A 12,457-nucleotide genomic window follows, 5' to 3' on the forward strand; every position below is an offset into this window, starting at 1 on the left:
GCTGCCTCTGTCTCTTGATCAACCTCTGCTCTCACACACACACACACAGACACACACAAATCAGCCATCTGTGAGTCTTTCCTCTTTTTTAAATTTGCATAAAATATTCATGCATTCATGGTTCGCACCCGTGGAAACTTGGGGAAACCCTGAGCCCTCCGGTTACCAAAACAATACTTAGTGATTAGACTTCACACACGTGCTGTACATCCAGTCCATCCTTCCTGCTGGTTTTCTTCCTTCTGTTTGTTCTTCGTCCTTTTAAAGTGAAGACTTCCTGTATGACCGATGTGGCATTCCTTTTATATTTTGTTATATATATTTTGTTACAAAATTTTGTTGCATTTAGTGCAAAACTTGAATGCAGTGAGTTATCAAATAATTAAAAAGAAGTGACCCCTCCACAACATAATTATGTTTAGTTATGGTCAATATAAAAGGATCCTGTGCTTGGTTGGAGCTTTAGATCTTTGTATATACTGCCTCCTGCTGGTGTCTGAAGCACTGTTTACCTTGTGCTGTGCTGCATTGCATATGTCTTGCCTTGTTTCCTGTGTAAAGTGAATTTAACATGTCACACCTTCAGCCTTCATCATTCGTCTCCATGCAGGTAGTTTTAAAGGGAGCACTACTTGGTTTGAAATGTGTTTCTCTTTTTCTACATGACGATCAATAATGATCAATATTTGCATATTACCATGAATGGGAGTGTGCATGTTTGCATTCAAAATAACTTGTATTTTATATTTTACAATGGTGCTGAACTCGATTAAAATGTATCCTCTGAAAGTCATCCCAGCCATCGTCGCTGGTATTTCGTCCATCATTGCCAATTCAAGCTGTGTAGCACAGACATTTTGTCAGGGGGAGAGTGTGTTTGTTCAGAGAAACGGCAGTCCTAAGGCATTGTTATAAATAATCATGATTCTATTAATTCAATTATTCAACAATTGTGTCAGAAACAAAATATTCACACACACATGCTCAGTGGGCCAAGTTAGCTTCCAGCTCGTTAAGATTGGAGCCAGTGTTGGTTTACTAACTTTTAATCATATATATATATATATATATATATATATATATATATATTCATTCTCTGTCTAGGTGTCCGAGAGTCTGATTGTCCGTAATGGAGACTTCCTTGTGCGTGACTCTCTGACCAGCGTGGGCGACTTCGTACTGACCTGTCGATGGGACAATGAGGTGCTGCACTTCAAGATCAGTAAAGTACTGGTCAAATCCAACGAGACCAAGGTGTGTATTTAAGCTTTACTAAACTCATCTTTTCTTAACAACTTTAGATGCCTTTTACTTTATTTTTCTCTCATACCTAAACGTAATGACTTAGTTAGCGTTATTATTTACACCTGTGTTTGGCAAGTCAAGATCCATTTGAAGGGGCCTACTTTCTCTCTGTGCCCGTAATGAGGGGAGTCGTTACAGGCCAATGTGATGCAGGTGTGCCTTGTTGACCCGCTGTTCCTCTCTTGCTTCTCTGTCTGCCTCCTCAATTCCCAGCCTGCTCCCTGATTTATGTTTCATTTTATCATGCACAAAGCAGGTGTTGGATGCTGCTGCAATGTGTAAACTGGTCTGAAGCAGAGATTTTAAGAGGAACAGGAGCATTTTGTGCTCCATTCTTAAAGAACTCCTGAGGGTAGGCTCCCTTTCCGGAGTGATTTGGGGACAAAGAGGAAAATACCAAAATCGGAACAAAACAAACAAAAAAAGATGTTATATTAAATTCTGTAATCTCTTCCTCCTCAGGTGCAGTATGTGTTGGAGTCCGACAGCTTCGACTCGGTCCAGGAGCTCGTGCGGTTTTATATTGGCCAGCGCAAACCGGTCTCCCAGTCCAGCGGTGTCCACATCTACTGTCCGGTGAGCAGGACGCTCCCTCTGCGCTACCTGGAGGCCACCTTCGCTCTGGCCATCAGCAAGCAAAGCTCCGCCTACTCCCCATCCAGTCAGAGGGGAGCGCATATCAAGAGACGGAGCGTCACCATGACGGATGGGCTGACGACGGAGAAGATGATACCTCACAGGTGAGCCGGGGAGCGGGTGTTGTGCTTTTTATTGCCAGCGCTACAACAGCTAAGCAGGCAATTATAAAAACCCTGGCAGTTCTTTTTTGCAGTTTTTCATGATATTTCATTCTTGCTTTATGTTACATACATGATCAGTGACTCAGACAGTCCCAGTCCAGTTAAGACACCAGTGACAACACCAGAACCAGAGCCGGAACGTGTGCCCATCTGCAGGTTGTCTGAGTGTGTATGTGTGACACTAGTGTTGTGTTTGAGCACTAAACTAGTGCACTTCCCTCCCACATTCCTTACGTCCCCTCACTTCACAAACACCGTTAGCACCTCCCTCAGTGATGACCATCAAGTCCTCTTAGTCCTCACAATGAAGTTGCAAAATGACTTGTTCACTTGGCCACTTCTGCACTGGATTCACTCAAGTTTCAAACAGAACAAGGCTTTTTGAAACCTGAATCTACAAAGAAGGAGCAGACAAATATGTTTGTACAGTGTGTGTGCACAGTGGAAGTAAACGTTAGCCTCATGCTAATGACGCACTGTGCTATAGAAGGCAAAGATGTGTAAAACATATATATTTGGGCGTGATTGCTGAAAATATTTTCCAGCGTTAATGCACTCAAAAAAGTGATTATGAACTGTAACTTTAACGGATTAGTTGAGTATTAAAATGCTTCTTTTTAATGAAGCTACACTGTTACATTCTCTGCTCCTGCTTTAAGGTTCTAACACCGTTTTAATTCCTGAATAACACATGAGTTTGTCATGAAGTAATTGTCTTCAAGGTTGCACCAACTGAAATGTCTCCCACTTCTCTCACCCTAAAATAATTAGCCTTTGCATCTGTTTTGACACCATTCCTGTCATCTGAGACTGATAATTGTGACACCCTGAACTGCACTGCTTTGTGAGGTTCCCTTCAGTGCTTTGATGGATGTTAAATCCATACCCAAAGATTATTTTTTTTAATCCTAAAAATGCTATGTGTGCAGCCCGTCGACAATCCACCACCATAAAGACGCAATGCGGAACTGTGCGATGAGCATGGACCAGATTCAGGAGTATCGCTGCCCCTTGTCACCTGTTGGGGAAACCCCACTGTCTCCTGCATATAGTGCTAGTAAGTACCAGAGACACACAGACACATGGGTACCAAAATAAAAGCTCTCCCACTCACAAACAAAGTCTCCATGAGAGATAGTGAGACTCTTCTCTCTTTCTACAGTCACCAGGCAGAGAGCCCACTCAAGCGGGAGGGCCCTGGCTGTCGTCCCTCCCTCCCCCCAGATGCGTCGTTCCAGCGACCCTCAGCTTAGCCCCTCAGCGAGTAACAACCCTCCAGAGCATCCCGCGCATACCTCTCACTCGGCGCACTGCACGCCCGCCCATCTTCCCAGCTACCAATCACATTCCTCAGAAACAGCAGGGAGCTACTGTGACCTCGGACCTTGCCCCGCTGGGCCCGCTGGGCCCGCGGGGCCTCCTAAACCCCCGACCAAGAGCTACGTGGAGCGATTGCGAGTGGAAGAAGGGAGGGGGGACGGAGCGAGGGCGGAGGGAAATGGGATGTTCAGCGCTCCACAGGTGGAGACGGCGTCCTCGTTCAGGCCGTCCAGGTACACATCCACACAGCTTGATATGCAAAACCATACAGTTATAATGTTGCTAACAACGGCACACGGCAGCTGAGTATTTTGAGACGAAGGGAGTCACTTCGGCATGAATCGTTCTCGTTTTATTCGTCTCTGTTCTCTGATGTTTCATTGTCCAGCTGCTAAGGCTTAACGCACATAAGTAATACTTGTCATGTCCATTGGAAGAAGAGAACGTACAGAAATATGGCCTTCCTATGTATCAAGTAAATTTATGGCTGGTCTTTCGGCTCAGTCAGATTGATGATCGGTAGAAAAGAATTTCACTGCTGAAGGGAGCTGAAAAGAAACCGTGGAGCACACGCAGTGAGAGCTCCTCACTACAGCAGGGTTCATTTTAAATTCATGTGTTCAAGGGTTAACTGCTGACATTTTGTCATTGAGGACAACAATAGTGGAGGACAGCCTTCAGTGATCAGAGACTGGAAAAAATACTTGAGTAAGCAACTGATAATCCTGTGGGAAATAGCCTGAAGGCAGACTTTGTGCTGTGGTCAGAGACACTGTTTTATTGGGCTTACGGTGCCATGGGAGGACACAGCAGATAAGGCTTGTCACAGGAAAATGGTCAGGTACACTGACGGCAATGGACCAGGCAGCAGCTTTAGACACATAAGGTCCCCTGTGAAATGTTAGCGCATGGGAATTAGTGACACTAGTGGGGAAATTGGTAGTAAAGGCAATTTATGATTGAGGCACTAGTGTGCGTCTGTGACACAGTGTAACAAATGTTTAAACTAGTGTTGAGTGTCATTTTAGTGAAATATAAACTGTGTATTTGGTTTGGCTTGCTGATGTATTAGTCCAGTTTGTTGTTGAAGTCCAGAGGCCTTACATATCCATGACATAGAGGGTTGGATGGCTACCATTTGTTGTAACTTTGTTCTTATGATGAACTTAAAGTCATAACTCTGGACCGCTGGATAAGCCTGCCCGTTTAAAAAAACATTATGTTAAAACCTGTTGATCTTAACAACACTCTTCTCTTGCAGGTACGAGTCTTGCCTAATGCCAGCTGAGAATAAGCCTCTGGAGATGTTGGTGCTGAAGAGAGTCAAAGAGCTGCTGGCTGAGGTGGATGCAAAGACCGCGGCTAAACACATCACCATGGCGGACTGCACGGTACAAACACACATATACATGTATGCAGTTCACATGCAAGCACACAGGCTTACACGTGCATACAAAAGTGTGCATTCACAGGTATGCGTACAGGCACACAAAGAAAACAAACATATTAACACACTACCATATGGCTACACACACACACACAACTAATCTATTATTGTTGTTGTACTCTTGGACAGGTGGCTAGAATATTAGGTGTAACCTCAGAGATGCAAAGGATGATGGGAGTGTCCTCAGGGTTGGAGTTACTGACACTACCACATGGACACCAGCTAAGACTTGACCTACTGGAGAGGTACAAACACGCTTTGTTTTCCCCCTGTTCTTTTATACATCACTCACTAACTCCTTCATTAATTCATCTATTGATTAGCTGTACTCTTCTGTTCTTCCCCTCCATCTCTTCTCATTCCTCCTCGGTTCTCATCTTGTAACACACTACTGTCTGCCACAATGCCAATTTCCAGAGGGGTTTTCAAAATGGGCTTTTGACTCGCCACCCTCCGCTTCCCTATCAGCAGCAGCAGTAATGAACTTGTATTGATGCATTTTATTGAATAGCACGTTGTTCTTTTCTCAGGTTCTATACCATGTCTATCATGATGGCAGTGGACCTGCTAGGCTGCACGGGAAGCACAGAGGAGAGGGCGGCGCTGCTCCACAAGACCATCCAATTGGCAGCAGAGTTGAAAAGCAACCTGGGCAACATGTTTGGCTTTGCTGCAGTGATGAGAGCCCTTGAGCTGCCACAGGTAAGATATATATATATATATATATATATATATATATATATATAGATATAGATAAAAAAAACAGATAGAACTCACCAATAATTTGCTAAACAAATTTTTGCATTAAAACATGTTCTTGTTTCGTCATACATTTCCACAGATTTCCCGGCTGGAGCAGACGTGGGTGACTTTACGCCAGAGACACACAGAGGGAGCTATTCTATATGAGAAGAAGCTAAAACCTTTCATGAAGAATATGAACGATGGCAAAGGTGAGACCCTAGTTTAAAGTATTGGCCTGTCTTTGCAGTTTTTTGTTTTTTTATTCGAAAATGTGCAAAAGTGTGTATTTATTTACAATTCTCAACTGAAAACTCTCCTGTGATCACAGAGTCAAATGCCCTCTCCAGCACCTCTGTGCCCCACATCATCCCCGTCTTGTCCTTATTGGAGCGGGGCATGGCGGTTGGGGAGTTGCTGGAGCCCTGGGAGAGTGCCGAAGTGGGAGTAGATGTGGTCATGTACCACCTAGAGGCAGCTCGCACCATCGCACATCACGGGGGGATCTACAGAGCCAACACTGAGACCAAACTGCAGGGTAAGGCCAAGGGCAGTCTTTGGAAGTGTGACCTGAGACGGCATCTGTGTTGCTGTGTGTTCTAGCCATGCTAGCACTGTAGCACTAAGTATGGCAATGTCGGTCTGTTGGTCCGTGTTTAGTGGCATTTCGGCCGCCCACCACTTTGGCCCCTGATGAACAGTTGGTTCCCAGACCATGAATCCTAATTATTTTAGTGAGTTTTCCTTTACTAATGGATGGAATTGCCATGATATTTGGTTCACACATTCATGGTAAAACTTTAATAAATGTAATAACCTTGGTGATCTTTTTGACTTGTATGGAACAATTCTATATAATTGTATACCCAATACTTAGGTTTATGAACAAATACCTACATAAAAAATTAATTATTTCATCCACACCTTAAGAAACCATTTTCTCTGGCATTGTGTTCCATCTCATCTTATTAACGCATTGCTGTTAATAATGATGAGTGTTCAGTATCACTGATTTGATGTAAGGATTATGTGTGGTTACTATGTTAACTGTATTGACCTCTAGTACCTCCCCAATGATTCTCAGTTTGAGGCTATTACTGCTTTATTGAACAGTGTGTCAATAGGTACCTGCTCACATCTGTTTCCTGTTATATCTCGCTATCGATCAGCCAGACCTCCGTCTGCTCCCCTCGTCAATATTTCTATGAGCCGAAGTTAAGAAGCTTACTTCATACAGTTGTCAAAACAGGTTCAGCTTATGTTCCAAACCTATTTGTAGTTCATATAAAGGGTAATTAATTGAAGCGTTTCAGCTTGGATAATCATTGTTTACCTTGGGGGCAATATGTGTGACAGAATATTGTTTCAACCTCATCTCATGGTCTTCATCAAGTGGAACTGGCTCCAGATGTCATCCCTTGATCTGGAGTGGGCACAACATAATAAGTGGTCATATACAAGGGAAACCAATGCAGATGAAGTTTCACGTGATATGGTTGAAAAACTAGTTTGCGAACATTTCAATTTAGATTATTTTGTCACACAGAATGATGATAAATACGCACTATTTAGTTCCTACTTTACCCTAATTTATTTTTCTTCCAATATTGTTTTTTAATGAACTTTTCCCCCTCTCCTCTCCTCCAGGATTCCAGGAGCGAGCAGAAATACATGAGATCTTCCAGACAGAGTTTCAGATGCGTCTCCTGTGGGGCAGCCGCGGCTCTGAGGGCAGCCAATCGGAGCGCTACGAGAAGTTCGACAAGGTTCTCACCGCTCTTTCACACAAGCTTGAGCCTCCTGTGCGCCACAGCGAGCTATAGCACCTGACCCAACAACATCTCCAACAGCCCCATCTGCACACACCACTCATTGTGGTATGGTCTTTTTGGTTTTGCATCGTAAAGGATGATGTGATAGAGTCCGGCGTGAACACTGGGAAGGGGGAGGGGGGGTGAATGAAGAGGCAGCTAACAGATCATGAGCAGAGTGTAACAGAAAAGAGGGTCTCACTTATAACACGTGTTACGCTCAATGTGTACTTCTCTTTCTGTTCCTTCCTTTGGACTTCCTCAAGCAAAGTGGAAAAGAAGAAGAAGAAGAAGAAGATGGAGGAGGAGGGTGACCCGCTCCTCTGCATGGTACAAACAGTAACATGTGTACAGTGGCTCTCGAGGGCCACACAGAGCTGCAGAGTTTGGATTTGCTCCAATAAAACAGACTCTTGTTTCAAACAACTGCTGTCACACACTGTAGCAGGAATGCTAACAATAACTTGCATAGCTCATATAGATGTTTTGTCTTTGTGAGTGTGTGTCTGTGTGTATGTTTGTTTACATTCCTTTATTTTTGTATGTCATTAATGTTTCATGTATTTGTCTTTATGTTATTTATTTGTTTTGATCAAAGGATATCTAGACATCATGGACGTTGCTTCACCAAACTCATGAGAATCTGCTAAAGCCTATTCTGAGGGAACCATATTCATAAAACCTAATTAAATATGTATCAAGCTGTCCCTTTGAATCGCATTAAAAATGTATCTGGCATGCATTAATAAATGTGTCAGAAATTAAACATTTGCAGAAGTAATGCAGCAACTTCAATATGAGGGCTTTGCGAGTTGTTAAAAAAGACAAAGCGACTTCCCTCTGTTGCATCTGTGTGACTAATACATTTGATATTGTGTTTCTAGTGCACATCATTTAGCTCAAAGCAGCACTAAGACAGAAGAAAATGGGATGTACACTCTTTACATTTTGTTTAAGCAACTTGGTAGGTTTCAGTTTAAGTTGCAGAAATAACAAATGTTTGGTGCATGCAGCTACAAATCTTAGTAAAATGTTGCTCAAAACTACTAATTCAAATATAAACGTGTCAAACTTGAGAAATAAGCAGATAATAATAGTGATGATCTTTCAGGTCTGTAAAATAATCCAAATTGATACCAAACAGACAGAGAAATCTGTTATTTTTCTCCAGTTTGAAAACCAATACATAGATCACAGCCCTTCTGCAGGGAATGTCTTTTGATTGTATGTTTTGAGTTTGTGTTTCAGCAATGGAGCTAATCCTTTTATTGCTATGGGGTTTTGTTATGGATGTGGACCTGAGAGGGCTGCAGCTGACTCAGAGCTGTTCCATCATTGCAACCAAGGGTTGAAACCCCTGAGGTACAGGCACCCATTCACAAAATTCACTTGTTGCCCCCCACCCCCCCCCCCCCCCCCCCCCCCCATATCACCTATTATTTAAAATGTATATCCTTTGTTCTCTCTGATGATGTGAACCAAAGTCATATCAGATATCAATCAATCAGAATGAATTCTAAAAACACCCGTCTGCCTGATAGTTGCATATCAGAGATTCTTAACTGGGTGTTGATTGTCCTGCTTTCTAGTTTGAGTCTGTATCTGATCATGAGGTGAGGAGCCATGTGCCAGTTCCCACTGTGGTCCAACAGGGGGCGATCTTTATCAAAACACCAAATCATTAATTGTAATACAATATAACAGGAGGAAATATATACAAAAAACACATGTATTGTGTGTTTTGAGACCAATGTTTGATACCAATATAATTAGATATGAAATCTACAGGTTTAGGTTGGATATCTGATAACACGGATGATGAAAAGGTGATGATAGTGTTGATGTGATGTGTTTTTATTTGTCCTGTTGAATGCTGTACAGGAATGCTCCGACCGTGTATGGATACTCCTGTTTTTTTTAATAACGGGACTGCTTGAGTTGAATGTGAAAAGCAAAAAAGACAAGAAATGTTTCAGGACGATTTTTTTTTTACGAACTGTACAAATCAATTCACTGTTTTTCAAATAAAATGATTGCTTGTGTGAAGGAGTTTAGTTTTGTTCAGAAAAAGTTTTGGTATCATTGTTTTGGTATCATTGTGTATAATTATCTTATACGTTTCATATTCATCAAATCCCATGAAAACCAACAATTAAGTGATGCCTTTGAAAGTCTGATATTCCTTATATCTCTGTGACTTAGACTTCAATTGTTGCCCAACAACTATTAGAAACACATAAATGAGCCACACTGGCACCTGTTGACATGAACATATTTACTGATAGAAACCTGGGGAAGTTGGAATGTATTGAGAGAACATTGTTTGGGTCTTTTTATGAGAGTTGTTGACAATAATTATTAGAACTAAAATAAGAAAAAAATAGAAATATATAGATAATAGCTACATAATAGCCACATTAAACTAAAAACACTATATATATATATATATATATATATATATATATATATATATATATATATATATATATATATTCTTGTTATGGAAGAAAAGACTTAACAACTGAATTCCAATGAAGATACTTGGCAACAACTGGGTTAGAATTGATGGTAAAAAAAAGGCTCTAGCTTTGCTTGCAATGCACAAAAGTAACCAATAGGGGACACCATTTCACTACCAAACCCAAGCTGCACACTTACCCCGAGAGCCAACTGCTCTCTGCAGCTGTGAACATCCTGGTTCTTGGTCCAGTTAGGTGGCTGGGTCTCGCTCAGGTAAACAACAACATACATTTTAGTCCACTGTTGTCTTGGATCAAGCACCCTCCTGGGCACTTCAACTCCCCTATTAGTGTTAATGTTCTTAAGCATTTAAATATGCAATGTATCTCATGTTTCACTGAAAATGCACTGCATGAAGTGACCATGCGTGATGTGCGAAGCATCACACATTGTTTAGCAGACAGACCCTGGTGATGGCAGTGGGAGGGAGACAAAAACAGATGGACTGTGTGTGTGTCCCTCATGTGTGAGCGTGTTTCCAAGATGTGTGCATGTGTGTGTTTTTGTGTCAGCGTGTGCTTTTTGCAAACGTGTGTATGTGTGCCACAACACAGATGTTGCAGGAATACTGCTGCTGCTCTTGCTGCTTACTCCCTCCATAACGGAGGCAGTAGGGCCTAGCAGCTACTATACTGAGGGAGGGGGGGGAGTTTATTTCAGGTGAAAGATTTCCTGGGAAAAACAGAAAGTACAATTACTGCATTTGCGACATTAACAAAGCTATAATGTAGAACAGAAAGTATCAACAAAATCGAACAGATTCGAAAAGGGTAGGATGCCACATAATCTGCTACAATGGAAAATGATCATTCGCTCTGCTCTTTGTCTCCCCTTTCCATACAGTTCCATAGGCGTAACATGTTATGGATGTAATCTCTAAGAGGATTCTCTCTGCTTGGTATCATGGTACATGTTAATTTCAGCTCTTTATGTTCCTTATTGAAACCAAGATCTCCCTGGCTCGCCAGCCAACCAGCCAACCAGCCAGCCAACCGTCATCAATTCACCCCTAATCTCTCCCCCCAGTCCTTTTATAGCTAATCCATTGTGTGGGTCATTGTCATCTGATCATGTGTGACCCTGGCTGCTCTATAGCCGGTGCCTGGCAGCGTAGCACTGACTATTGACGTTCATCTGTAGGAAGATATGGACCGTTTCCTAATATCAAGAAAATGTCCCAAATCACATCCAACTTTGAGTTCAAGAGGCTGAGATGAAGATGGTGAACGTGCGGGTGTGATATGGAGACGGCCAACAAAAAACCCTGTAAAAACACAGTATTTATCATGCCAGAGGTTACCACGGCTCCTTTACATAATGTAATACTAGTCTGATTAAAAATAATCTAATAAAAATGGTTGGACCTCATGAATCAGGAAGTGAATCATGTTTTGGAATGTGCATATGAATATTATCATTGGATGATAGGAGCACATCCTTCTAATAGTGTGTTGTGTATTTGAGTTTTACACAGCAGACATGAGCGTGTCTGCAAAAGTTAACAGATGTTTCACATCATCTTCAGGTGAATTTAACATATTGAAAGACCACAAAATCCGCTGGATTTAAAATCCTAATAAAACTAATCGCATAAAAACTGTAAATATTTGTGTACACTATTTTAGTCACTACATACTGAGATGAAGAAAGCACAATAAGTCCATCACAATACAAAAAAAGCACTGTGTACTATCCACAGCTGTATGTGCCCCTCATGACAGCGCAGCACATGTGACGTGACACCCAGTGATGGTGTGTCATGAAATACAGCCATAACACACCCCACCTTCTGCCTCCTTGTCCTCCTTCTGACTGTATGCCCCTCATCCCAGGACGAGAGGCTGCAGCCACTAATGGCACCCATCATGTCTTCATCATCTTTCAAAACTTCCACTGCAGCCTCCAGCATCAGAGGACGCCCTTGTTTTCCTGCCTGCCTCCCCACCATCGCCTCACCCCTCCCAGGCCCCAGGTCGATCTGTCTATCTGCCCCTGCACTGACTCCTCATTAACACATGAATGAGGAAAAGGAAGGGCGTGCGAAGGCTTGGACGCCAACAGAAGGCAGCGGATTTGCAATTCAAACCTCTGACCGACCCCCTCCCACACCCACCTCGTCCTCCCGGCCCTGTATACTGGGGACTGGAACTGTCACCAGTATGATTGAGGATGCATGTAAGGAGGGAGAGAGGGATAGAGAGAGACAGATGTGCATTCACACACTCATGTCAGGCCTCTGCACACTTTCATATTGACATACACAATGCAAATACATGCAGACATGCACAAGGCATGTGAGAGAGGGAGAGTGAGAGAGAGTGCTGCATACTAATGACTTTCCAATATAAGGATTTTCTAAATTAACATTAAGTTCAAGGAAATACCAGTGCATAAATGGGGCCACCGTCACACAGAATCAGTTACAGAGATGCATACTGTTTCCAGAGTGCAAACTAAACATGGAGAAGCAGTATTTACTGAGCCTTAAATACTCATCATGAACCATCTTGTTC

The 12,457-nt window shown here is 42.4% G+C and overlaps 1 protein-coding gene across 2 annotated transcripts in view; it reads left to right on the top strand.

The window, feature by feature from the left end:
* sh2d3ca (SH2 domain containing 3Ca) overlaps positions 1 to 8,826 on the top strand; it is a 44,453-nt gene extending 35,627 nt beyond the window's left edge. For both annotated transcript variants that reach the window (XM_034547281.1, XM_034547282.1), the window contains exons 6-15: positions 1,105 to 1,254; positions 1,768 to 2,045; positions 3,035 to 3,162; positions 3,268 to 3,658; positions 4,687 to 4,816; positions 5,002 to 5,117; positions 5,403 to 5,574; positions 5,714 to 5,825; positions 5,945 to 6,151; positions 7,261 to 8,826. In XM_034547281.1, coding sequence (XP_034403172.1) covers positions 1,105 to 1,254; positions 1,768 to 2,045; positions 3,035 to 3,162; positions 3,268 to 3,658; positions 4,687 to 4,816; positions 5,002 to 5,117; positions 5,403 to 5,574; positions 5,714 to 5,825; positions 5,945 to 6,151; positions 7,261 to 7,436 — 1,860 coding nt within the window. In that variant the 3' untranslated portion in view covers positions 7,437 to 8,826. The remainder of the gene's footprint in view (positions 1 to 1,104; positions 1,255 to 1,767; positions 2,046 to 3,034; positions 3,163 to 3,267; positions 3,659 to 4,686; positions 4,817 to 5,001; positions 5,118 to 5,402; positions 5,575 to 5,713; positions 5,826 to 5,944; positions 6,152 to 7,260) is intronic.
* The last annotated feature ends 3,631 nt before the right edge of the window (positions 8,827 to 12,457 follow it).

Source organism: Cyclopterus lumpus, chromosome 12 (assembly GCF_009769545.1).
Source record: "Cyclopterus lumpus isolate fCycLum1 chromosome 12, fCycLum1.pri, whole genome shotgun sequence".
In the NCBI taxonomy this organism is placed as follows: Eukaryota; Metazoa; Chordata; class Actinopteri; order Perciformes; family Cyclopteridae; genus Cyclopterus; species Cyclopterus lumpus.